This window comes from Manis pentadactyla, chromosome 10, assembly GCF_030020395.1.
Source record: "Manis pentadactyla isolate mManPen7 chromosome 10, mManPen7.hap1, whole genome shotgun sequence".
NCBI lineage: Eukaryota > Metazoa > Chordata > Mammalia > Pholidota > Manidae > Manis > Manis pentadactyla.
In genome coordinates, this window is record NC_080028.1 from 690,086 (window position 1) to 714,467 (window position 24,382).

Below are 24,382 nucleotides of genomic sequence, written 5' to 3' on the forward strand. Positions count from 1 at the left end.
GCATAGAACAGACAGCCCAGAAATAAACACTCATACAGTCAACTGATCTTCAACAAGGGTGCCAAGACCATTCAACAGGGAAAGGACTTGCCCATTGTTCAGTCTTCTCAAAAAACGGTGCTGGAAAAGCTGGACATCAACATGCAGAAGAATTAAGTCAAACCCTTATCTAAGATTATATTCAAGAATTAACTCCAGATGGATCAAGGACTTAAATTTAAGAGCTCAAACTCTAAAACTCTTAGAAACAAGCATAAGTGAAAATCTTCATGATCAAGTCAGGTCAGTGACTTTTTAAGTGCTGTGTAACATCAAAAGGACAGGCAGTAAAAAAGGATAAATTAGACTCTTCATTAAAATTTAAGACTTCTGTTCATCAAAGGACACTATTGAGAAAAAGTAAAAAAAGCCTACAGAATGGGAAGAAATATTTCAAAGTCAGATAACAGATTAATGTCCAGAATATATGAACTACAATTCAACAAGAACATAAACAACCTGATTAAAACATGGGCAAAGGACTTGAATTAACATTATTCCACAGACCAGTGGGACAGAGACCCAGAATTAAACCTTCGTGCATACAGTCAAATGATTTTCAACAAGGGTACCAAGACCATTCAATAGGGAAAGGGATTTCCCCATTTGTGAAGATATAGAAAAAACCAACAAGCACGTGAAAATATGCCTCTCAAAATCATTAATTATTAGGAAAATGTAAATTTAAAAAATACCCACAATACCACTTGAAGATATATCCAGTAGGATGGCTACTCCTCCACAAAAAAGGAAAGAATTTCTGTTGGTGAAGATACAGAGAAACTGGAATCCTTGTGCATTGCTGATGAGAATGTAAAATGATGTAGCCATTGTGGAATGAATGTGGCAACAAAATGTAGTCTATACTTACAATGGAATATTATTCAGCCATGCAAAAAAGGAATAAAGTTCCAATACATGCTACATAGATAAATCTCGAAAATATTATGCTTAGTCCAATATGGCAGAGACAAAAGGACAAATATTGTATGATTCCACTATGAGATTGCTGAAATAGTCAAATTCACAAAGAGTAGACTAGTGAATTACTGCTTAATGGGGACAGAATTTTATTTGGGGTGGTGAAAAGGTTCTGAAAATAGTGTTAATGGATATACAACATTGTGAATGTACTTAATGCCACTGAATTTCTACACTTAAAAATGGTAACTTTTATGTTATGCATTGTATCACACACAAAAAAAACTAAATAAAAATAAAGAAATTCAGAGGGTAGTGTAAAAGAGCCAACTCCATGTCTTTCATGATGGAAGTCAGTAAATATTACCTAGTGTTGGTAAATCAAGCAAAGGTATAAGCATCTGGTTCAGATGATCAGGGAGCTGCCAGGGAGCTAAAAACAGAAACCAGGAGAGCTTTAGGCCTGAGGAGTTAAAGTGCAGGTGGAGAACACGGCAAGAGAGAGAGTCCACTTTTCCTGGTAGCATTCAAGGCCAAAGCTGTCTAACAGGACTTCCTACGATGACAGAAATGTTTTAGGTTTGTGCTGCCCAATCTGGTAGCCGCCAGCTACATTTAGTACTTCAAATGTAGTTAGTGAAGCTGAGGAATTAATTTTTGATTTTACATACTTTAATGAATTTAAATTTAAATAGCCACACATGGCTGGCAGCTATCATACTGAACAATGCAATTCTAGAATTTGATTTGTAAATTTCGAGAAAGAGGATATTAATAATTAAGATGGCATTTACTAACTATAGTAGCAATAAAGTATATCTCAACCATTTTTTAAAAGTATTTAAGCTCAGTAAGTTTGCTAGCTACCAAATTACGTAACAAAAATCAACAGCTTTGCTGTATACGAAAAAAAGACTAGCTTGAAGACACAAAACAGTATTATATTGTTCTTGGAAATAAACTTAAGAAATGGGCAGAACTTAAATGAGAAAACTTTTGAACTGTAAAAACAAAAAACAAAGAAAGTCTTAAATAACTGGGGAGGCATAATTTGTAGCTAGAGAAGTTTGTATATGATCCATATGTCACTCAGCCTAAATGATCCACAAACTCAGTGGTGTCCAAACAGAATCTGAGCTGACAAGGACAAACAAGAATGACTCTAATGCTCACCCAGGGTGGGTAGAGAACCAAGGGAATACCATCCACAAATAAAAGGAGGTTGGCCACTAGTCTACCACTCACGGATGTGGCCACACCATGGGGCCCACATGGTTCAGACCAGGTCCCATGTGGGTGGGGATCTGGTGTATATGGTAAAGGGACCTTCCCAATAAGCAGGAAAAAAGTGAATCACTTATGGTATGATTGCCTAGCTACTGGGAAAGAAGTGTCTGGTTCCTTCTTTCAGTCTACAGCAAATAAATTCCAGGTGGTTTAAATACTTAAATGTCAATAAACAATTTTCAGAGGAAAACCCAAGTGCGTATGGGTGATAAGAGGGGGAATTAAGCCTAAGGGTTCTCACAGAGCCCCAAAGTGACATGGAGTAGACAGACACGTGGAATTACGTCAAATGAAACTGCAGCAAAATCAAAACATGGTCTTGGGACAAATACCTGCAACTTTCATGTAGTAATTTTCCTTAAAAAATGCACATTTTGCTAACATAGAAACTTTAATTTAAAAAAGCTGAACCCAACAATGACAAAAAAATAAAGGACATGAAAGTAACTCATAGAAAAACTGTGAAGTATTAATCTACTTTAAAGCTTAAGTGCAAATAAAAATCATGAGATCACTTTCACTTATTAGATTGGCAAAGAATTCAAGAATTGATAATGCCCATGTCTTTGCAAACATTGGGTTAACAGGCAGTTTTTCACCTTGCACCTCAAAAATCAGAACATTATCGGAGGATAATTTGGTGATGGCCATTAAAATGTTAGAGGTGCACACCCTTTAACTCAATTTCCAAGAATTTAGAGTAAGAAAATACTATCTTTAAATGAAAAAAGTCCACTAATTATCTTTGCTAATTGGATAACAAAGTGTCCAATAATAATAATTTTTAACAATAGTTTTTCAAAGAACTAAAATAAATGTAGGATGTTAGGTGTTCTTTACGGTGGTATAAAATTATAGGCAAGTTTAGGAATTTTAAATTTGTGTTGTCTGAGTGATTTACAATGACCACCACTAACTTTTATGAGACCAAGAGCATCCCGCACAGGTACACTCTGCTCACCAGTGGCCAGGCTGCCTCTGAGCAGCAGGACAGCAGCAGGAAGCCCCGTGGTGAAGAGACTTCCCGAATGAAGTCAGGCCTTACCCTGATGGCCTTCAGTCCATTTGACACTTTGTCTTCTTGCACAACTGCAGTAACTTCCTGTCCGACATTCAGGAGCACTCTGCCAGTCACAGCTTCATTAGAGAAGTAGATCAAGTCATCAATCATGCCATAATCGCTGCAGTACCTTGTCACCACACCCTGGACAGTTTTCAACTTGGTGTCCTCTGAGATGGGTAAACAAAGAGGTTATATTTGACCACAAAAGTCAGCCCACACTTCAAATACTCCCTACCAGAGAAAGGGGGAGGACACTGGCATCCATGGGCTAGGAGCCTAAGGGCTGGAGAACTCTCCGGGGGAAATGAGTGTTCAGAATGCAGGGTTTTTGAGGCACACTGCCCCAGGTTCTCCAAGGGGCAGATGGTGGACTTGGGGCAGATAGCTCTGACTGCGGAGCCAGCCTGCTTGCTTTGAATCTCCCACTGCCCCGTGTAACCCTGGGCTGGATCCTTACCCTCCCTGTGCCTATTATCTATCATCTGTTAAAATGGAGACATATGGTCTCTACCCAAGAGCTGAGGGTTACATGACAGAATCAAGTGCAATGTACAGACCTCCGAATGGCTGGCACAGGTGGGGTGCAGGGTAATTTCTTAGCATTCTATGGGGTCTGAGGGGCCATTCCTACTGTTATTGCCCCGTTGTATTTTCCCATCGTCGGTAACATTAGCAGCAGTCAGGAGGTTCTGTATTGTCTCACCAAGAGATGCTAGAAGAGATTCTGGGCTTGGGGAATAAGTCTGGCCCAGGAGGGGGCATGCCCTCATCCAAACAGCGAGCCCCCAGTCCTGGCGAGATCCCCCACTGGCACCAGGGTTCTGAGTCCTCACTGCTACCCTGGGCTGTGGCCAGGTCGTGGTACAACACCCAAGCTTGCTGAGGCACCGAGCTGAAGCCCAGGGCATTTCATAGACAAAACAAGGCTGATGAGGGGTTTGCTGCAGGCCACGAGGGTTCGCTATGCAGGCACCGGCAACTAGGCACAGACGGCTGTTAGCGAGGGGCCTTCGACATGCAACTCCAATTCTGACGTGCCTGCTTCTGTGGAGGCTAGAAAAGCGACCAGAGAATTCACTACCCTGAATTCAATTCTCAAAGAGGAGGAGGAGCTGGGAGAAAACACTAGGACCCCCGGACAACGCGACTGTGTAATTTTGGGCACCCTGGGCTCCCGGGGCGAGAGAATCAAGACACTCTCCAGACAGGTGGAGCACGGTCCCATGAGGTTCTGAAAGGCGCTGTATTTTCAGAGGCTTCTAAGCACACGAGCAACACCGACGAAGGAGGGAGTGGGGAGTGGGGAGTGGGGGGCGGGGGGGGCACGCTGCCGGCCGCCATGACACCAGGTGCCGCTGAGGGAGGGGCGCCTGAGACGGCTCGGCCCCCGCAGGTGGGACTGGCGTCCAGACACGCGAAACACTGCCACTCCTGGAGCAAGGCCTGCGTTTGGGGTGGAAACGAGCAAAAGGGGACGCCGGCACTTCTCCAGCCCCGACGCACAGCCCCGAGGTGGCGGCCGCCCACCCGACCGCCGGCCCGCGAGGCACCTTCCGCGAGCTCGGCCTCCGGTGGCCCGGCCTCTCCCTCGCAGCCGTCTGCTCTCCGCCAGAAGAAGGCCACCAGCTTGGCCGCGAGACGCAGCATGGCGCAGCCTCGGCCTCGCCGCCACCCAGCGATGCGCTGCCCACCGCCCGCGTCCAACGCGGTTACCACGCGGCGCCTGCGCACGGCTCCGCCCCGGCGGCCAATGGGGCCGCGGCGCCCGCGCCTGCGCCCGCGCGCTGTTGCGCTTGGCCAATGGGGTTGCCTCGCGGCCCCAACCGTTGGCGGTCGGCGGTTGGCTCTTGGGCCCTTGGAGCGCTGGCGAGCCAGGCGAGGCCGCGGAATGACGTCGCGGGCTGCACTGGGCGGGCGGCGGCCTCCACGGGCCCGGGGGCCCTCTTCCCGCCCTCCGAGAGCCGAGGGCGGGGGCGTGGCGGTCCCCAGCTGCTCCTCCGCATCCGCGGGGCCTGTTAACGTGAGTGAGACGCATGGGCCGGAGTTGAGGCTGCGGAAGCCCCGCTCGTCTGGGGCGCTCGTGGTTTACCACGCTTGGGGAATGCCAGTCGCCTTGTGGCACCCGGTCAAGGGGCAGGAGCTTCCCGAGGGATATGGGTCCCTGCCACCCAGTCTAGTTCTTTTGTCCAGACTGGGGTTTTGCTGTGCATCCTAAGCTGGCTGCACACAGCGAGCCCTTTCTTCCCCTTTCTGGAAGGCTAGGGTCAGTGTAATTCATTCCACGTGAGTGGAGTTCACCAGTGCACTCACTTGGGCCTGGAGTTTCCTTCCTGGGAAAATTTTAAATTACAAATTCAACTTGCGCGGTAGCTATAGGACTATTCCGTTATCGAGGTGATGTTCAGTAGCTTCCGTCATTTCTGCCACTCCCTCTAAGGTGTGGAGTTACTGACACAAAATTGTTCACAGTGTTTACTTACTATCTTTTTAATGCATATGCGATCCATAGTGATGGACTATCATTCCTGGTAATGGTAATTTTTGTCTCCCCTCTTGTTTTTCATCAGTCTAGCTAATGGTTTATCGATTTTATCGATTTTTTTTAAAAAAAACCTCTTGGTTTGATTGATTCTTCTCTCTTCTTTAGTATTTCCCGCCTTTTATCTTTTTTTTGGTGGGGGGTGGAGGTTAATTTGTGCTTTTCTTAACTTCTTACGGTGGAAATTTAGATCATGAATTTTGGAACTTTATCCGTTTTTAATATAAGCAATGAAGTTATAACTTCTCTAAGCTCTAAGCAGCATACTACAAAATTTGTCTTGTATTTTAACTTTTAGTTTCTAATTTTGTCATGGTCAGAAAATAAAATCTGGATGCATTCAGTCTTAGGTTTACTGAGTTCTCCCTCCCTATAGTCTCTTTTTGTGAATGTTCCATAGGCAGTTGGAAACAGGTGTCCTGCCGTTGTTGGCTGGTGAAGTCCAAATTTGTTTTGTCAGCATGTTTTTGATTTACTGGTCAGATCATCAGCCTAACTGACAGCCTGGGCCTCCCTGTCTTTAGATGCTTACTGTGATTATAATTCCTTGAGACATGGGGGAGCTACTCATTCCTTAAACGTTTAGGAATCACGGCTAAGTCCTCCCCTTGGGCCTGGAGTACACATGGGAATGGGAATTTCCCAGGCATTTATTGGGTAGGTGGGAAGAGGCATTCCTTCAGAAACGTGTAAATCACAACACGGCTGGATCCTTGGTTGGGCTTCCCAGCAGGGACCTGGAGAAGAGGTGCCCGGAGCAAAGGGGACTGCCCTTCACAGGAGTCAGCCTGAGCCTGACCTGGATTCGAGACTTTGCCTTCCAGTCCCCTTGGACACCCCACAGACATCTGAACCTCATCATCAGAATGAGCCTCCTGACCTTCCCCTGGACCTGTCTCTCCATCGTCTCCATCTTAGGTGAGGCAGGTCCAATTGCCTGAATTCCTGCCCCTCTTGCCGCAGGTCAGGCTGACTGTAGGTGGTGTTACGAGCTCCTCAGAATCTCCAGAATCCAGGCACCTTCCACTGCCCACCCCTCCACTTGAGTCCTAGCCAGATGTTCTCACCTCGTAGGTGGCTGGATGCTCCTTTGCCCAGAACCCACCCTCGGTCCATCTCAGAGTTAAAGTCAAGTTTGTCTCCACATCCACAGGAGCCCTGTACCTGGATGCCTCACCTGCACCTGACCCCGCGGGATCGCTCTGCTCTCTGTCCTCCAGCTATACAACCTCAGGGCCTTTGTGCCTCTCCTCTCCCCACCTTCTGTACATCTTTGCTCAAATGCCTCCTCCTCCGTGAGGCCTGCCCTGACTTCCCCAACTGCACCCCCTTCTTGTTTCCCTCCCCCACTTTCCATCGTGGAGAACAGGTGTGTCACCACAGAACACACTAATGTATTTGTGTTGTGTGCACCTGTCCCCCAATCAGAATGTAAGCTCCATGTAGGAAGGATGGGGCCAGCTCTGTTCCCTTCATAAATATTTGCAGAATGGCCGTGTAAATGCTGAAGCATGGGTAGGACCTCAGCAGACAGATGGGAAGAAGTACATTTTAGGAACAATGATGTGTTTGAAGACAGTATGAAAGAAAGAACAGGACTTGTTTCAAAACTAGCATTGCTATAGAAACAAGGAACCATTTCTCAAGTGACTATGACTCTAGGGTCTTGACAAATTTGTGTTACAGTCCCTGTTTCAAGGCAATGCGATTGGATTTTTAATAGAACAACTTTGGAAAGGCACAGAAATGGTGAAATCAGCTTAACATTCTTCAAGCAGACACACGAAGGGTTTGATCCAGCTGGACCAATCCCAGCAAATTTTGTGCATTACTTTAAAACTAGTAAAGATGTTTGGGAGGGTTTTCAACCTATTTGAAATCTCTTGACTTTCACAGGTTACAGTTTGTGCAAATTAACTCTAACCTTTAAACTGAGACAACAGAGCACCCTATGATTTGAAACGGATGCCTCTGCTTTGAGGAGCTGGGTGTTCAGAATGCTTTGGTGTGGGCATTTCATGGTTCCCATGTGCACAAAGACTGTTGCTGTGACTGTCAGGGCGCCAGTGACTCTGGGCAAAGTACATTCCCCGTCCTTTCTCTCTGCTTAGTGAGTGGAAATAAAGGGCCAATGGCCAGAATTCCAAGCAGCTCCGGGGCCATGCCAGCTGAGCTGGGTGTGCAAATGTGTATGTGACTTTGCAAAGGGAGGCCTTCCTCATATGATCACAGGATGGGAAAAGTCTGCTTGAAAGGATGTGTGAAAAGGCCTTTGAATAAGTTACTTGTTTCAAAAGAAGGCTCCTGGCGCTCTGGCCTGCCAGGTTCTGTGCTAGGTCAATGGCAGTTCTTCCTTAGGTACGGCTCTTTCTTCCGAGGTACATGCTCTGGTGCCTGAGAGAGCTGCGTGATGGAACCTCCCCGGTGTTGCTGAGACCTGGCCGAGCAGCGCTCTGAGCCAGCCATTATGCGGCCACTGCTTATGCGGTCACCACAGAGCTTTCCAGGACCGTGCTGCAGTTCCTCATTGAAATTCAGGAGGCAGCCCTCCTTCCCCCACTGAAGTGCAGTTTTCTTTTCTTGGGCTTTTGTTCTGTCTGTGAATAGTTCTTGCTGGGAGCCCAAGGCAGGCTGACTGGCTAACAGCAAGCAAGCCCCTCACCTACAGACCAGCACTCCTGATGCCCAGAACCCCCGCAGGTAAGCAGGCAGACACCAAGATGTCTAGTGGGTGCCCACTTGACCATCTTGTGTTCAGTTGCCACCTTGAGCACATGAACACACTTTGGAAAGGTTGCAGCATGTGAATGATGCTGCTGGGGAAGGTGGGAATGTTCCGGAGGACTGGGTGAGTGAGGCTCTTAGACCCTGAAGTCCAGACCATTTTCGGCACTGTAGAACTAAGAGCTTGCTCTTCAAATTCATACCTCACTCGGTATGAACGCTATTCCTTTTACTGAAACAACTTAAAAGTGAGTGTTTATTGAAGACAATGTATTTTAGAGGTTTTGCAAAGTGATCAAAAGAAAACAATAACTTAATTACAAATAAACGAATGGCAGCAGAGGTGACTGGCCTCCCTGCGCAGCTGTCCCAAGGCTGTGAATGCTGGCATCTGTCCCCCAGGCTCCATGACCCGGGAGGAGCCGTGCAGGGAGGAGCTGGGAAGGCCAGGGGCAGGGAGCGCCACACCAGAGGGCATGCCCTGCGACCTCCAGCTGTCAACAAGCCTGCCCCTCTGCTTCAGTCACAAGACCTGGGTCTTCTCTGTGCTGATGGGGGTAAGTAACTCCATGACAGGGCCATGGGCCATTGGCCTGCCTTCACACATCCCCTGGCCTGGGTGTGGCTCCAGCTGGCCCAGGTCCCACACAGCCTTGTAGTCTCCAGTTCACGACTCTCTGTCACATCAGCCTGCTGGCCTCTGCCGTGGCTGCTCTGTGTCCCACCAAGGCTGGGACGGCCCAGGGCCCACGCTGACTGCTGGGTCCTGCCTCACCTCAGAGTGCCTCTAGGACCCTCAACTCCTGGAGGGGTGGCCTTGCAAGATGGAGAGGAGGGGCTGTGCTCCCAGGGCAGCCTGCTGGCCGGCAGAGTGAACGGTGGGACAGTGTCCCGAGGTGGGAAGCGTGGGAGGAGGGCTTGGGCCAGCAGGGAGCTGGGGGCAGGCTGGAGGACACCAAACATTTGAGAGGACTTGCCTGGGGTCCTGGGACATTTTCTTGCAGACATTCATGGCACCTGAGGGCTGCAGGAGTCATTCTGGCCTGAGCAGGCGTGGTCAGGGTGGGGATTCTGAGGCCCTGAAATTGTACATGTTGGGGTGACAGCACTTTCTGGGGAGAGGCACCACTTCTTGCTTTAAACTTTGACAGAGCCGCTCTCTCCCAGAAAGTATGAGGCTGTAGTGATACCAGGGAGGAGTCAGGTCTGGTGGGATCCAGGCGTGGGTGTGGTACAGATGGTCAGGCTGTGGGCAGAGGCCGGGTGTTTGCCATCAGTCTCCAGGCAAGACCGCGGTGTGACCACAGCTGTGCTACTTCGCAGAGCTGCCTGTTGGTGACATCGGGGTTCTCGCTCTACCTGGGGAATGTGTTTCCTTCTGAAATGGATTACTTGCGCTGTGCTGCAGGCTCGGTAAGCGGTGTTCCCTGGTGGTACCTTGGTGCCGGAGGCTGGGGCTGTGCATCTCAGTCTCTCTGCTCCAGATTTTCCCTTCACGGTCACTTGCTCCTCATTCAAAATCTTTTTGTGCAACTTTATCTGCAAACAGGACTTGTTACTCTTGAAATTACTAAAGAAGCCGGTTTGGGTCTTACTCACAGACTCGTGGGCAAGAAATGGCATTTTCACTTCAAATGGGCAGTATATGCTGCTTGGGCCACCCGGGGAGCTGGCAGGGAGCCCGCCCTCTGCAGTCGGGGACTGCACCCCCACCACTCCCCAAAGCCTGTGCATGCTTCTGGATTCGTGGGAGCCACGGGAGGCCACGGCACACGGCCCCTGGGGTCTTGTGGGGCCCATCAGCACCCTCACATGTCTTAGAGCACAAGCAGACACAAACTCCCCTTATTGTCCCCCAGCCCCTGTGTCAACTGGCCTCTGCTTCTGTAGAACAAAACCCCTTGAAAGAATTTGACCCACCCGTACGGTTCTCTCTGGAACCTTCTAGGTAGCCCTTTGTCCTCACCACTGGAGCAGCTCTTGGGGGTCATGGTGACCTCTGACCTCCAACCCAGATGGCTCCAGGGCAAGGCAAAATTCTTGGCTGTGCCCTTCCCCTGAGATGACAGGAGAAGAAGCAAGTCACGTGGTCTCACTGCTCCCCCTGGGGCCCCTCAGATCACTGCCATTCGTCTTGGGGGCCCTGCCGCCATGGCTGGGGCTGCTCCCACTGTGGGGTCTGCAGGGCCCCTCCACTCCAGAGCAGCACCTGGTGTGGCCCTCCAGGTGTCCCCGAGAGGTCCGTGCAGTCCACTCTGGCCACTTTCCCCGCCCTGGCACCCCATGCTCACCCTCTTCCTCATCCTTGGCGACTGTGGGGATCAAAGTGGGGCCTCGGGTGTGATTCCCAGGACAGATTTCCTTCATGGGCAACTCTTCAGCGAAGAGGAGCCCTAGCTTGTGCACAAGAGGCCACACTGGGCTTCTGAGAATGTCCAGCCGGAAGGTCCTCATGATCAGATATCTTTTCATCTCTTTAGAAAAGTTAAAGCTTCTTCCAGGATAGATTTATTTTGAAAGGCATGTGCATCCAGTGGGCTGGTGGCGTGTCCCAGGTCTTCCCTGGTGCTCTTAGGGCGCCGTGTGACCGCTCACCTGGCTCTGTTTCTTCCCAGTGCATCCCGTCAGCCGTCGCGAGCTTTGCCATTTCCAGGAGGACCACTGAGGTGGTGAGTGCAGCCTCCTGTCCTGTCCCGTGGGTGGGGGAGCTGCACAGCCCTCAGCTGTGGATGAGGCACGATGGCGTGCTGCCCCAGCGTTCGGGGGGCAGGCCCTGGCCCTCTGTGGGCACTCGCATGTGGGTGGGATGTGTCTCTGCCACCCCACAGCAGCCCTAGGCCCCCTCCATGGGGTGTCCTGTCCCTTCCAGCCAAGAGAGACCCAAGCTTGCAGGCCACCCACCCAGCTAATTCTTAAGTGTTAAGAGTTCTAGGATTTTTGATGAATGACCTGGGATTTGGTCTAATGTGACCTCCACTTCTCTAGTTACACAGTGGAGAATAACCCTCTGTCTTGCATTTCAGATTCCCAACTTTCAGATATTGTTTGTTTCCACATTTGCTGTCACCACCACGTGTTTAATCTGGTTTGGATGCAAACTTGTCCTGAGCCCATCAGCAACAGACGTGAGTCATGAGAAAGGGAGGTGGGCCCCAAGGTGCCTCCCTGCCTTCCTGCTGATGTAGGGGCTGCAGTCTGGGCCCACGGAGCCTGCCGAGCCCTGGGCCCCAGGGTGGGCGTCAGGAGGGCTGTCTGTTGCATCGCGAAAGCACCGTAGCTATGCAGTTAAATGTGCTTCATAACTCTTGAGTCTGAAAAATTTTGAGGATTTTACACATGCTTCTGAAGAAAAGAATTATTTTTAATTAATTCTTATTGATTCCGTAAATGGACTTACTGATAACACAATCTTTTCTACAACAGTTTTTAAAAATTAACAGTTCGTAGTGACATATTTCATCAGCCTGTGATGCTGTTGATCATAAGACACAGTGTTTGTGTACCAATGAGAAAAGGGGAAAGCCTTGTCTTTTAAATGATGTTGCTGAAAGAGAAGAAACCCAGACAAAAACAAGGGCTGATTGAATATGTCTCAGAAATAGCCTCCTGCCTGTGTGTGAAATGTTGAACACACTTTAAGACTGGTAGAGGGATGAGGGAGCCCCAAGAAAGTCTGAGCCAGGCTTAGAAGGCATGAGAAATGAGCAGACCCGCAGGCCTCGAGGGGACACCTACTGCCGACCTCTGCAGAAGAGAGGGTTTCCTACTCGCTTGTCACCGGAATCTCCAGAAGCCTGGAAGGAGGGTGCTGGGTGTGCAGATCAGCATAAAGTGACTGGGTGCACCACAACAGAGCATTTAGAAAATGTAATTTAAATACACATATTGCGTGGGAAGAAACATGTAAAGTTCCAGAGACTAAATGAGACAAAAGGTCTGCAAGGCGGTTTTGTAGGAAATCACAAAGCCTCACTGAGAATCACAGCATCTCCCCTAATGTCCCAGCCAGCGAGGTGGCGACACCCTGGGCCTGGGGCACCAGTGCAGGGGGGGACCCAGTGGCTGGGGCAGTGAGCCAGGGCCAGGGCAGGAGCCCCGTGAAGACAGGCTGGCCACTCCCCCGACAGCCAGGAGCTGCCGTAGGTCCCCAACAAGGCAGGTGGGCTGGGAGCAGTGCCACGGGTGCCGAGGTGGTCCCAGTGCTGAGACACACACCTGCCCACCCGCCCTGGAGACAAGGAGTGCTTGCTAAGGAAGGGCAGTGAAGTCTCAGGATGAAGGGCTGGCTGCACAGTGCGGTAGACCTCCCACTACAGAGAAAGTCAGGTGTGCCAGGAGACTACATGGGGTAGCCGCAGGCAGCTGGAGAGATGCTCAGCTGCTTAGTGACCAGTGTAGATAATTAAAACCGTGGGGGTGCTGGCCCACATCTGACGGGCAGGAGTCCAGGAGGCGGGCCTCCGTCCGGCACTCCCAAGCTTGCCGCAGGCCCTTGGGAGGGCAGTCTGGAGAGTACAGGTGCCTCTGAAGACATGCACACACTGTGGCTATGTGTTCACCTGCCATGGGTGCAAACAGACACACTTGTACGTGGAACCGGGAGGTGTGGCTCTGAGCAGCAACCCACTGCGCATCAATCATCTGGAACAGCACCCGAGACATGGAACGGGTAAATTGTGAAAGATACACGAAACCTTGTAACACACGAAACCTTGTCTGCTCAGCCTTCTGCTCAAGCGTGGCCCACTGAGCCACCTCTCCCAGTGCCGAGACTGCAGCATCCACCCTGCCCACCACCTGCGCCAGACTGCGCCAGGGCTCCTGTCCCATCTGTTCCTGCCCGCGGGATCTCGAGCCTGGCAGAGCAGAGGCAAGCTGAGAGGGAGGCCACAGCAGAGGAGTCTGCTGCTGGCTCGAGCCCGCTCCCCCTGCTCAGGCTTGCTTCACTCCCTCCCTCAGTTCACTTCTGCTCTCCTGGGCTCGAGAGGTGGAACACATCCAGGGCAGAGCCACACCACGCTGAGGGCATTGTTCCTTGCCCTGTGGGTGTGCCGCTCTGGCATATGAAGCACACAGAGGAGCCTCAGGGACCACGGGGGTTTCCACAGGAAAGGACGTGGGCAGGGCCCAGCTCTGGACTGGCTGGTGTGGGTGATGAGAGCGGGCAGCGGGGCCCAGGGCCTGCCCGGTTGGGGTGACCTGGCCCAGGGTGAGGAGGCAGGAGGAGCAGCTGGCGTGTGAGCCCCGCGGAGGAGGGTGGGCCAGGCTCTCCCTGCCTGCCTTCTGTGTCAGGCAGTTAAGTTGTCTTCTGAGGTTGTTGTCCTCTGAACATTAACACAGGTATGGCTCCATGGACCTGCCAACACAATCAGGATGTGGGATGGTCCTCATCCCCCCAAGACCCTGGGTTTCCCGTTTTTTTGCAATTATGCAGAGAGCTGCTGTAAGCATGTGCAAGTTTTGGTGTGAAAGAAAGATTTCATCTCTTTAAATACCCAGGAAGGGCAAACACAAGGGAGGTTTAGATTAGGTGTCAGCAGATGACAGCCCGAGGGCCATGTCCAACCCTTGAGCTAAGAATGGTTTAAAACAACGACAACAAAGATGTGTGAACTAGAGTTGGTGTGTGGCCCACGTACCTAGAAGGCATCCAGCCTTGGACAGAAGTAGCTGCCCAGAGCTTTGGACAGGCACCTAAGGCTACAGGATAAAAGCAAAGAAAGCCAGCCGCACAGACCACATGTTGTCCTTTGGCAGATAAATTTCAATCTGGTTCTGCTCCTTCTGCTGGAGCTTCTGATGGCAGCCACGGTGATCATCTCCGCACGGTCCGGCGAGGCATCCTGCAAGCAGAAGGTAGGCCCAGCTCTGCAGGCACCTGGGAAGGCGCGTCTGCGGGCCGCTTGGCCTGCTCCAGGGCACTCTGGGGTCTGGGGGGGTTGGCTGCTGGGGAGACAGACGGGACGCAGCCCGACTCCTCCAGAGCGTGATAGGGTCACCCCAGCTCAGAGGGTCACACGGAGGGACTGAGTTCGCAGACAGCATCGCTTTGTAAACTGGGATCGCAGGGCCGGGATCGCATGTTTGGACTTTTGCTCTCATGCCTGAAGATCCACTAGCGGCAGGAGCTGGTATCTCACAGCACGTTGGCCCCTCCCCGAGCCCCCGTGGCACCCCAGGCACGTCCGCGTGCTGCGGCTGGCTCCATGACGTTGTTATTTCTTAGGGTTTCATCTCTGAAAGCTCCAACATTTTGTACGAAGTGCGGTTTCCTGCTCGGGTCCTGAAATCCTACTCAGTAAGAGAACATTCCTTCCCTTTCTCCTTATTGGGCGTATGCATGCTCGTGGCACAGGCTGTCCTGATGGGCACCTGCTGCCCCCGAGGACCCTCTCTCCAGGGGCCTGGTTGGAGGACAAATTACGGCCACCCTGTGTTGTTTCCAAATTTCCTTTTATTCCCTTTTCTATTGCTGAAAGAGCAGCTAAAACCTTTCACCGAGTGTGTTGTTACCGGTTTCTTTTTGTAGCTTGGTAGTTTTTTGCCAGAGACTTTTGGAGCCTGTGTTTTTAATTACATACAAGTTTAGAATCGTGTCCAGTGAATCTCTTTTCTTTGGTATTGGCCATACAATCTGTACTGACTGGTTTATTTTACCTACATCAGTTATCTTTTGGTTAACACTTGCTTGATGTGTTTTTCTCCCTCAAACTTTCCTTGTCTGTGTATTTCGGTATGCTTCTATAAACAACATGTAACTGTATCTTATTTTTTAAATCTCATTACCTGTGGCCTTTGAATTCTGCCCATTATCGTCAAGAATAATCACCAACACGTTTTTGTGTTCCCCTCCCTATGCCCTTCCCTGCCTCCCTCCCTTCCTTTGAACTGGTGGGAGCCTCTGCCTTCCTCTCCCGCGAACCGGGCTGTGAATAAGCATCTCTGGTACCCTTATCAGTCGCCGTCACATTTCAAGGCAGGCTGCTTTGCCCTGACCCCTCGGATACCCTCGCGCCCTCCTTACCCTGCCGGCAACCTTCAGCGCCCCTGGTGTTCCAGGGACTCTGGGGCCTGCCCCTCTCCCCTTGCTGAGCTTCTCCCGGCCCACCCCTGCAGGCCATCGAAGTGACCGCTGGCGTCTCTGCGGTCCTGGGCGGGGCCATTGCTCTGAGCCTGGACGACGCAGCCTCCCGTCCTTACTTCTCGGTGACATTCTTTTGGATTTTAGTGGCTGTGAGTATATCCCGGGTGGCCCTGGTCCACTGTGGCCGCACAATCGCTGGCCCCTGCCCTGGGCTGCCCCCATCAGGCTGGTCGTGGCCTGTCTGTGAGCTCTGTCCGGGTGGGTTTCAGGAGGGAAGGTGGGGGCTGGGGGGCCAGGCAGGTCCTCGCTGGCCGCAAGAGCAGAGGATTAAATGAGTCTGGGTGAACTGCTTTTATATTAATTGCTATTGTTATTTTGTATTTTTTGTATTATTTATAACAAAAAATACTTATATAATTTTATAATATATAACACATTTATGTTGTTTTAAAATGTGATATATTTTATAAAATGTGATATATATGTTACCCTTTTACATTTAATACTACTCTAGTAATTTCTTAGCACAACGCCTAACGTGTGGTAAGTACTTACTACACGGTCACTATTTTAAATATAGTCCTTCATCATTTTATAAGTCATTCTAAGTTTACTCACATAACTGAATATTTTTTCATGTTTAGCTGGACTACAGCTTGTGGGGCACAGCCCTTGCCTGAGGCCAGCTCAGGCCGTTTGCATATGCAGCCCCGGCTTGGGGCTCCTCCTGCCTGCCTGGACCAGTCCGCATCACCCCTGGGGAGGCCCTAGGGAGGCGGGGGAGCGCATGGGTGGGGTTTCCCCAGGTGGGCTGAGCCAGCTCTCCTTGCCCCATCCTGGCCAGGGACAGTGGGAAAGGCCAAGGACACAGACCAGGCAGAGGTCCAGGGCTGGGGGCCTGAGTGCCTGTCCCCCTGCAGCCTCCCCGGGGCACGTTCCCTGCCAGGGCAGGGTGTGGGACTGCAGCGGCCACGCTACACTGAGCAGAAGCAAACCTGTGCCCTGTCAGCCTGCTGGGGCCACTCCAGGTGCCTCCTGCTGCCCAGGCACCACCCTCCTCGGACTTACTCCTCTTACAGCCAGAAAGCCCTGTTGGAAACAGCCTCAGAAGAGACCCCCACACTGACACTTCAGTGTCCCACACCCCTGTAGAGGAACCAGGTCCACCTGCCTCACAGTCCCATCCACACCCACTCCGGCTCCCTCGGGCCCCACCCAGGCCCCTATGTGTCTCCACCCCAGGGCCTCTGCACAAGCTGCTGCTGCCTCCACCTTCCTTCATCTGCTCCCCTCCCCAGTCCTCCTCCCGCCACCCTGAGCCCACCTCTGTACCCCTTGCCTTCAAGCCAGAGCCCCTGACAAATGCAGGTGTCCCTCCAGTGTCTGGGGCTTTGAGGGGAGCAGTCTGCTACTGCCCAGCACGTGGGCATTTCCTTTTCCACTGTGGGTGTGAGGGTGGGTAAGTAGGGCTTAGATGCACACGGGGTCCCTGGCTGGGGCAGCAGTGTGTGCTGGGCACCTGAGCCCGTGGTGACAGGTGGATGGCAGGAGGGCACAACCTTGGAGAGGACGTGTGTACCATCCTCTGCCCTGATGGTCTGGAGCTAAACCAAACTCCTTAAACGGAGGGAAACTTACTGGTTACCCAGGGGCTGGGGGCTGGGCCAGTGGCTGAAGTCAGCATGGCAGGTGGGTGGGATGCCCTGAGTCTGATCATGAAGCAACGCTGGACTGATGCAGGCCGAGGCCTGCCTGTGGCCAGTGGGTGCCCTCTCAGGGTGTCTGCATCAGGGGGACAGCAGGCGAGGGTCAGCCTAGGTCTCCCTGATCCAGGAGACCAGCAGACACAGCTGCCTGGGAGAACAGATGAGGATGGAGAGCCAGGGGCCAGAGCCTCGAGAGGCCCCCTGCAGGCAGCCGCTCCCTGCTGGCCACGGCGCTGCACAGGATGGGGCAGCATGGGGCAGCACCGAGCCCACAGCCCACCGCCCCTGATGCCTGTCTCTCCTCTCCCTCAGTGCTTCCCAAGTGCCATCGCCAGTCATGTGGCAGCAGAGTGCCCCAGCCCGCAGCTGGTAGGTGAAGGTGGCTAAGTGTGTGGGGCCGGTGGGCAGCCGGCCATCTGCAGGCACCAAGGGACCCAATTGGGTGGGGTCAGGAGCACAAGCATGAGGAGATGCTCCCTCTAGCTCCTGCTGCCTGTCGTGGTCATCAGCTGCTCCACAGGGACAGCCACTGAATCTGGGCGGGATACCTGTGTTGCAAATGCCCCACGTGGCTGCTGCCTGGGTCAAGTATGGCCCAGGTGCTTCTAGCAGTGTGGCTCTGAACCCGACCAGGTGTCCTGGGAAGACTTCTGGAAGGTTCAAGAACAGGTCTTAAAGGCAGTGAGAGGGGGCCAACAATTCAAGCTGTTACCTTTTCAACAAACAGAGGGTGGAATTGTGCAAAGATTGAGGAAACTCATGTGCACAGGCAGAGGCTTAAGTCAGCGTAGAGGGCAAAACCCCCATCAAGACCAGCGGGTGCTCCCTGCTATGCCCAGACGCACGTCCTCGCAGCTCCCACTGTGCAGGCATCTGCTGAGGGCTCTGGCAGCCTGCTCCTGTCTGCTTCCCACCAGGTGGAGGTGCTCATTGCCATCTGCAGCCTCACAGCCCCGCTGCTCTTCACCGCCTCTGGATACCTGTCGTTCAGTGTGCCGAAAATCATGGAGGTCTTCAGGGACTACCCACCCTCCATCAAGGTGTGCGTTCCTTCCTTTGTTGTAAAGCTGCAGAAGCAGTGCCCAGCTATACCGTTGGCATGGGTCTGGGAAGGTGGCTGAACCAGAGGCCGCCCGGCCAGAGCAGGCTTTGCAGTCTGCACCATTCCCTGAAGCCTGCTTTGTCCACTGCTGGTGGGTCCAGCTCTGCTCCCAGCTCCCAGTGCTCAGGTTCCTCCTGGTTTTGTGAGTGGGCCGTTCTTCCTGGCGTCAGGTAGCCCTGTAGCCCGCCTGGACACCCCTTCCTCCAAGCCCCCTCGGATTTCCTTGGCCCTTTCTGCTTCCACTCATGTTTTAGAATCACTGACCTGTCAAGTTCTATGAGTGGCCCCACTGGAATTTCTATCTGAATCACACAGCTTTAGATAAATTTAAGAAGGATTGAGAGCCTTTCCATGTGCACAGCCCCAGCTTCTCTATAGTCCTTCAGCGAAGTGCAGTTACGGTGTCTTGAAGACTCAGGCATGCAGTGCTGGGTTTATCTCTTACATGCCTTACAGTATAGATGGTATTTGCCCCCAGATGTTCGTCGTGAGAAATTTCCAACATGCAGAAAAGTTGAAGGAATTCTGCAGTAAGCTGCAAGCTCCCCAGTGGCTTAGGGTTGTCTGTAGGTGCATGTGTGTTGGTGGTCAGCCAAGTGCAGTGCCTACCCACCATCTCAAAGTGAGTGGCAGGTGTCTGGCCCTTCACCCTAAAATACTTTGGCAATTCTAAAAGTGAGGCGCCGCCAACCCCACTGCCTCACCTAAGACAGGTTAAGTCATCCCATGTTGTCACATTCTGTGTTCAGGGATCATTCCCAGAATATGCTCTGCAGGCTGAAGTCTTGGGGCAGGGCCTACTGAGCCTGCACCCTGCACTGGGTCAGGATGGCCACACTTTCCCCATGACGCTGACCTGCTGGAATCTAGGCCAGTTGTCTGGGAGATGGTCCCGCCAGTGTGTTCCCCACGGCGTCAGCAGGACTGGGTTCAGGGGCACATGGTGCTGCTCCCCCACCTGGTTCAGCAGCGGCTGCCAGCCCTGGGGGTCCCCCCTTTTGGGGAGGAAGTGCTCCAAGGTATCCCCTGGCCCCGTGCACCTCTTGGGCGGCATAGCAGTGGCGCTGGCCCCTGACTAAGCTGCATTTATGAGAGATCCTGTGTGAGCCGGCACCCCAAGGCTCGGGGCTGTTCGTTACTGTTGGAGGGCTCCTGGCGCTCCCTGGCAGCCCCCAGCTTCTCTGGGAAGACACCCAGGTGGCCCAGGCTCACCTTGCCCTGCCCAGGATATGCCTGGGTCCCTTGGCCAGGGAATGGTACATAGAAGCCAAGATTTGGGGCCTCTGTGTGCTCACTCCTGCTGGGCCATCATTGCCTCTAAGCCCTCTTAGTGGACAGAGCTGAGGAATACAGATTTTAAAGATCCTGAATTTATACTGGTAATTCCAGTATGAATTATATGTTCTAGGGTTTTTGTCTTAACTTCTGTTGTTTTATTTTGCATCCCTTTGGTCCCAAATTTTGTTTCCTAATAACGCTGAATGCAGTTAACACTTTCCATCATGATGCATGTACCAGCCGTGTGCTGATCACAGGAGCTCCAGCAGTGCACCTGGTGGTTCACGGCTTCCTTTCGCTGCACTCTGGGGGCGTGTCTCGGGGGGGTGCCTGGGGAGGTGGGCACGTCTCGGGGGCAGAGCCTCACGGTCACCGGCCCCTCCTCCCACCGCAGCCCTCTGATGCGCTGGCGCTGCTTCTCATGTTCGAGCTGCTCCTGCAGGCGAGCCTCAACACCGGCACCGTCATCCAGTGCGCGGGCTTCAAGGCGGGCACGCACGGCGCCGTGCACACAGGGCAGCGGGAGTGCCCCGCGGGGGAGGTGAGTGCCTGGGAGGCAGGGACTTCCCTCGCGACCTCTTGCGTCCTTTCATTGTCTAAAGCACCCTGGGAAAATCTCGAACTGAGATCCGTCCCAGGCTAGGGAAACACGGGCACCCAAGAACCGTGTGGACCAGGTGCTTCCAGTTTTACTCTTACAAATGTGGACGATCCTCTGCCCAGGTCCTGCTTCTCCTCCCCACACAGCTGAAAGGCGGGGCTGTCCGTGTGCCCAAGCTGTCCTGCGGTGTTTTTACTGGGCAAACCTGCCCACTGTCCTTCAGCCCACGAGGCCCTGTCCCCAGGCCCTGTCCTCGAGGGTGGAACACATGCTCCTGCCGCCAGGCCTCCACTCGGGCCCTTCCCTGTGGCGTCCCAGAGCACGCTCGCACTGTCAGCTCCGGGCCCTTGTACGAGCTGAGCCTCCGCAGCGCTGCCCTGGGCCGCTTGTCCAGTGTGCCCTGGCCTCCATCCTTCCCTGCACCTTGCAGATGTCATTTTTACCCCAGGTGGTCAGTCTCCTTTGGAGCCGGCTTTGCCACTGGGCCCCGGTGAGACCACCCTGGTTCTGTGTGGGGACAGCGAGGCACGGGGTGGGGTGGATGCACCTCTCCCGGGTTCCAAAGATGCTGGTTCCTGGGGCTCGGGGCACTGGCAGCTGTCCTCCTCCCTTTTGGGTGGTCTCTGGGGACCTCTGCCTCAAGTGTCCTCCTTGCCCACGTGTCAGGCCCCTGGCCAATGCCTGCACACTCTCTGTGGGGACACCCGACCTCTGCCCCCCAGGAAGAGCGTGGAGGGTCCTAACTCTCTACCTCGGGTATGTTCCCACACTGCGGTGTGTGTTGTCCTCCCAGTCAGTGAGCATTCACTGAGCACCTACTGCGTGCAGAGGCTTGCTCTGCCAGGTGCTGGGGTGAAGCCCCCCTCTCAGCAGTCACGCAGATGATGCCCCACAGCAGCCTCCTAATCACTCAGAGTCAGCATGTGGGGCCTCCAAAAAGTCCCCCCGAGGCTCTGTTGGTGTGGGGGTGGCACAGGCATGAAGGATGTGGGCAGATGCCTCCTCCCTCTCAGGGGCTGGGTGCCTCCTCTCCTGCCACAGCCTGGGAAAAGCCCCCAGGTCAGCAGAGCCCCCGCTCTCGCTGCCGCCAAGGGACCTGGGAGCAGTGACACTTCGCCTCTCGGTTGCAGGTGGCCAGCAGCCCCCCGAAGGAGTTTGACAAGGAGAAAGCATGGCGGGCTGTCGTGGTGCAGATGGCCCAGTGACCCCGGGAGGGGAGACCCGTCACGAGTCTCTGGGGCGCCAGCCCCTTGTGCTAACACATTCTAACTTGCTTTCTGAGAGGGCAGCTGGCTGCAGGGCGGAGCTCTCATTTTTGGTGGTAGTTTGACGTGAAACAGGCAAATGGTGACTCTGTGCTTCCTGGGCTGAGACACAAGTGGTGGCCCTGGACCCCAGCTGAGGAAGGGGTTCGGGCTGTGGCTGGGCCCTCCAGGGTCTCAGGTCGCTGCCGCCCTGTCTGCTGCCCCCACACCACACCAGCTTCCCTGACCCTTTGGTCGAGCACCCACTGTGTGCAGACAGCACGTGGGCTGAGCTCGTCCCGCATGGTCTCGCCCGCTCCAGGGTGCTGTTCTGTGCCCAGGCACAGCCCAGCCTGCAAGCACCGCTTCTTGACGGAAGCAGAGCCTGGAGCACCTGCCCCTCTCAAGGCCAGGGCAGCCACCCCTCCCCAGGCTGGCACAGGGCAGCCCCCACACCCACTGCCTGTCCACATGAAAGCCCGGTGCCTGACTTCCTGCCCTCTGCCTGCACTTAAACCCAGCCATTCCAGAAGGTTCCTGCCTGCCCAGTGGTGAAGTCCCTGTCCTGAGGTCGTGCGCAGCCTGTGGACGCCCAGCTCCCCAGAGGCTCAGCCACTAAACCCTCTGCCGACACCCACACTACGGCTGACCCACACTGCGAGTGGCAGCTCAGTGTTCTTTGGGGTGGGGCTGTGTCCAAAGGCCTGAAAACTGACAGGGCCACATCTCTGTCTTGATGGCTTTGGTGACCCAGCTGAGGCCCCTCCTCCTGCCTTGTCAGTTCTGCTCCCATTCCCATTACCCTGCTCGGAATGCAAGACACCCCTGCAGGGATCCTCGCGGGGCTGCCACTGGGCATTCCCTGCCTTCTCCATCCCTTAGTAAGTAGTGTGTTTTGATCCTCACTCACCAGAGGTCTAGCCCAGGGCTGGGGGTCTCCTGTGTCTTGGGTCACCCCCAAAAAGGTGCAGGGACAGTCTGGGTGTGAGAATAACATTTACTTCAGTTAAAATCATGCCTGAGAGTCAGTGTGCTATCCCCTTGTCCCGAGTACACCTGGAATCTTCTAGAATTGTTAGTTCCTCTCAATTGACACGGGCACCAGGAAATTCCCACGAGTGAGCGCCTTCTCAAAGTGGAAATGTTAATTGTCTTAGGAATTGTTTCTGGACAGGTTCTTTCATTCAGAAGGCTGCATACTTAATAGGTTTTGTCTCTTTTCTTCCAGTATGAGGAGATTAGTGCCCTGTGCTGGAGATGCTAATGTTTGCTCTTTGCTAAGTTGAGGCACATTAATGTGCCCCAGGAGATGAGGGCTGGCTGGGACTGGCCAGTGAGACCTGGCACACCTGTGAGGGGAATTTGGGGATCCACCCTGATTTTTCACCTCTGAGCACAAGTGACTGGCTGCTAGAGTGTCCTCACAGTATTCAGGACAAGTTGGGCCATTTTCAATCAAACAGGAGTGCAGGTAAGGCAACTGGAACTTGGAGAGTGCTGTCCTAGGAAGTGTGGTCCTCAGCCCTGGCTGGCTGCTGGGTGAAGGGGCGAGACAGCCCCTTTCACGCTCCAGGGCAGCTCCAAGGGACAAGGAGAGAGCTGGGGGCCAGGCAGGCTAATGCCTTGGCCACATTCCCATGTGAGCATGAGCACATGAGGCGGCTCTTTCCTGCAGACCTCCTGCTGTAGCTAGGCTGCCTGCTCTTCCGGAAGCTCCCAGGCAAGGAGGCCAGGTAGGGTCTTCTCTGGAGCCGGGACAGGGTCCCAGGGACTGCACAGGTGATGCTGGCAACTTCTGCGGGGTCTAGAAAGCCTGAGTCTTAGAGCTGGCATAGAGTAGGCACCTGGGGATTTAATACAAGCTTGCACTTACTTATTTCAAAGAGAGTTTGAAAAATGCAGACAAATGGGGTTTTAAAATTGATACTTGTGTTTCTATTTACATTTTTGTTTAATACGGTTTAATATTGCCTAATAAACGCTAACATGTAAATATGGCCTGTTTAATTGTGGGTTGCCCAGGCATCTCCTTGCCCAGGTTCTGGAAAAATTGAGAGGTAAAGCTTAGGAGGGCCAGCCACCTGCTAATTCAGCAGTTTCATGTAACCCCTGCGGTCTGTCTGGGGTGGGGAGTCTCCCCGTGAAGACCGCAGAGGGACTGGAAGAGCCCCTCGAGGGAACGACCCACACCGCGCTGTGTCGTCCACAGCCACTTCAAAGTGGGAGCAGAACCTCACTTTTGGGTTTTCTTGGGAAATTAAATGCAAAATGAATATTTTAAACCGAATAAAGCTGATATCTAGGTTTTGGAAATTACCGAGCTAGGGCACAAGTAGGGTGGTTGGATCTTCTCTACTACTCACCCCTTCCGCAAAGATGCAGGACGCCCAGATGGGGCGTCCAGGGGGCGCGCGACACCGGGTGCAGCGCGGGCCCCAGTGATCCCGGGAACTCCCGAGCCACCCCCGTTTCCTCCGCGGAACCGGGAGCCGCCCCAGTCCGCAGCCCTGGCCCTGCACCCCCGCCGCGGGGATCCTCGCGGGGCCGCCACTGGGCATTCCCTGCCTTCTCCATCCCTTAGTAAGTAGTGTGTTTTGATTCTCACTCACCTGAGGTCTAGCCCAGGGCTGGGGGTCTCCTGTGTCTTGGGTCACCCCCAACAAGGTGCAGGGACAGTCTGGGTGTGAGAATAACATTTACTTCAGTTAAAATCATGCCTGAGAGTCAGTGCGCTATCTTCTTGTCCCGAGTACACCTGGAATCCTCTAGAATTGTTAGTTCCTCTCAACCTGCA

At 53.1% G+C, this 24,382-nt stretch overlaps 2 protein-coding genes across 4 annotated transcripts in view; one reads left to right on the forward strand and one right to left on the reverse strand.

Moving 5' to 3' along the window:
- The window catches only part of MOV10L1 (Mov10 like RISC complex RNA helicase 1), a 52,217-nt gene extending 47,192 nt beyond the window's left edge, over window positions 1-5,025 (reverse strand). Inside the window, exons 1-2 of the mRNA XM_036906669.2 lie at window positions 4,861-5,025; window positions 3,293-3,477 (exon numbers count right to left, since the gene is read on the reverse strand). Of these exons, the coding sequence (XP_036762564.2) occupies window positions 3,293-3,477; window positions 4,861-4,957 (282 nt within the window). The 5' untranslated portion in view covers window positions 4,958-5,025. The remainder of the gene's footprint in view (window positions 1-3,292; window positions 3,478-4,860) is intronic.
- Window positions 5,026-8,101: 3,076 nt separating this feature from the next.
- On the forward strand, window positions 8,102-23,583 carry MLC1 (modulator of VRAC current 1). Of its 3 annotated transcripts, none has more exons than XM_036906665.2 (12): window positions 8,113-8,549; window positions 8,976-9,130; window positions 9,897-9,986; window positions 11,189-11,242; window positions 11,597-11,698; window positions 14,331-14,429; window positions 14,800-14,871; window positions 15,690-15,806; window positions 17,676-17,732; window positions 18,281-18,403; window positions 20,138-20,284; window positions 21,011-21,244. In XM_036906665.2, exons 1-12 carry the CDS (start codon window positions 8,531-8,533, stop codon window positions 21,227-21,229), a joined length of 1,254 nt encoding a protein of 417 aa, XP_036762560.2. In that variant the 5' UTR covers window positions 8,113-8,530; the 3' UTR covers window positions 21,230-21,244. The 3 variants fall into 3 exon arrangements, with proteins under 3 accessions (XP_036762562.2, XP_036762560.2, XP_036762563.2); XM_036906668.2 differs by lacking the exon at window positions 21,011-21,244 and adding an exon at window positions 21,475-23,583 and having other exon boundaries at window positions 8,149-8,549; XM_036906667.2 differs by lacking the exon at window positions 11,597-11,698 and having other exon boundaries at window positions 8,102-8,549; window positions 11,189-11,239.
- Window positions 23,584-24,382: the final 799 nt, after the last annotated feature.

Excerpts from the sequence above, each read along its gene's own strand:
- MLC1 (XM_036906665.2), top strand. Across the intron at positions 14,430-14,799 it reads AGGCATCCTGCAAGCAGAAG|GGTTTCATCTCTGAAAGCTC; the intron begins GTAGGCCCAGCT and ends GTTATTTCTTAG. Across the intron at positions 17,733-18,280 it reads AGTGCCCCAGCCCGCAGCTG|GTGGAGGTGCTCATTGCCAT; the intron begins GTAGGTGAAGGT and ends GCTTCCCACCAG.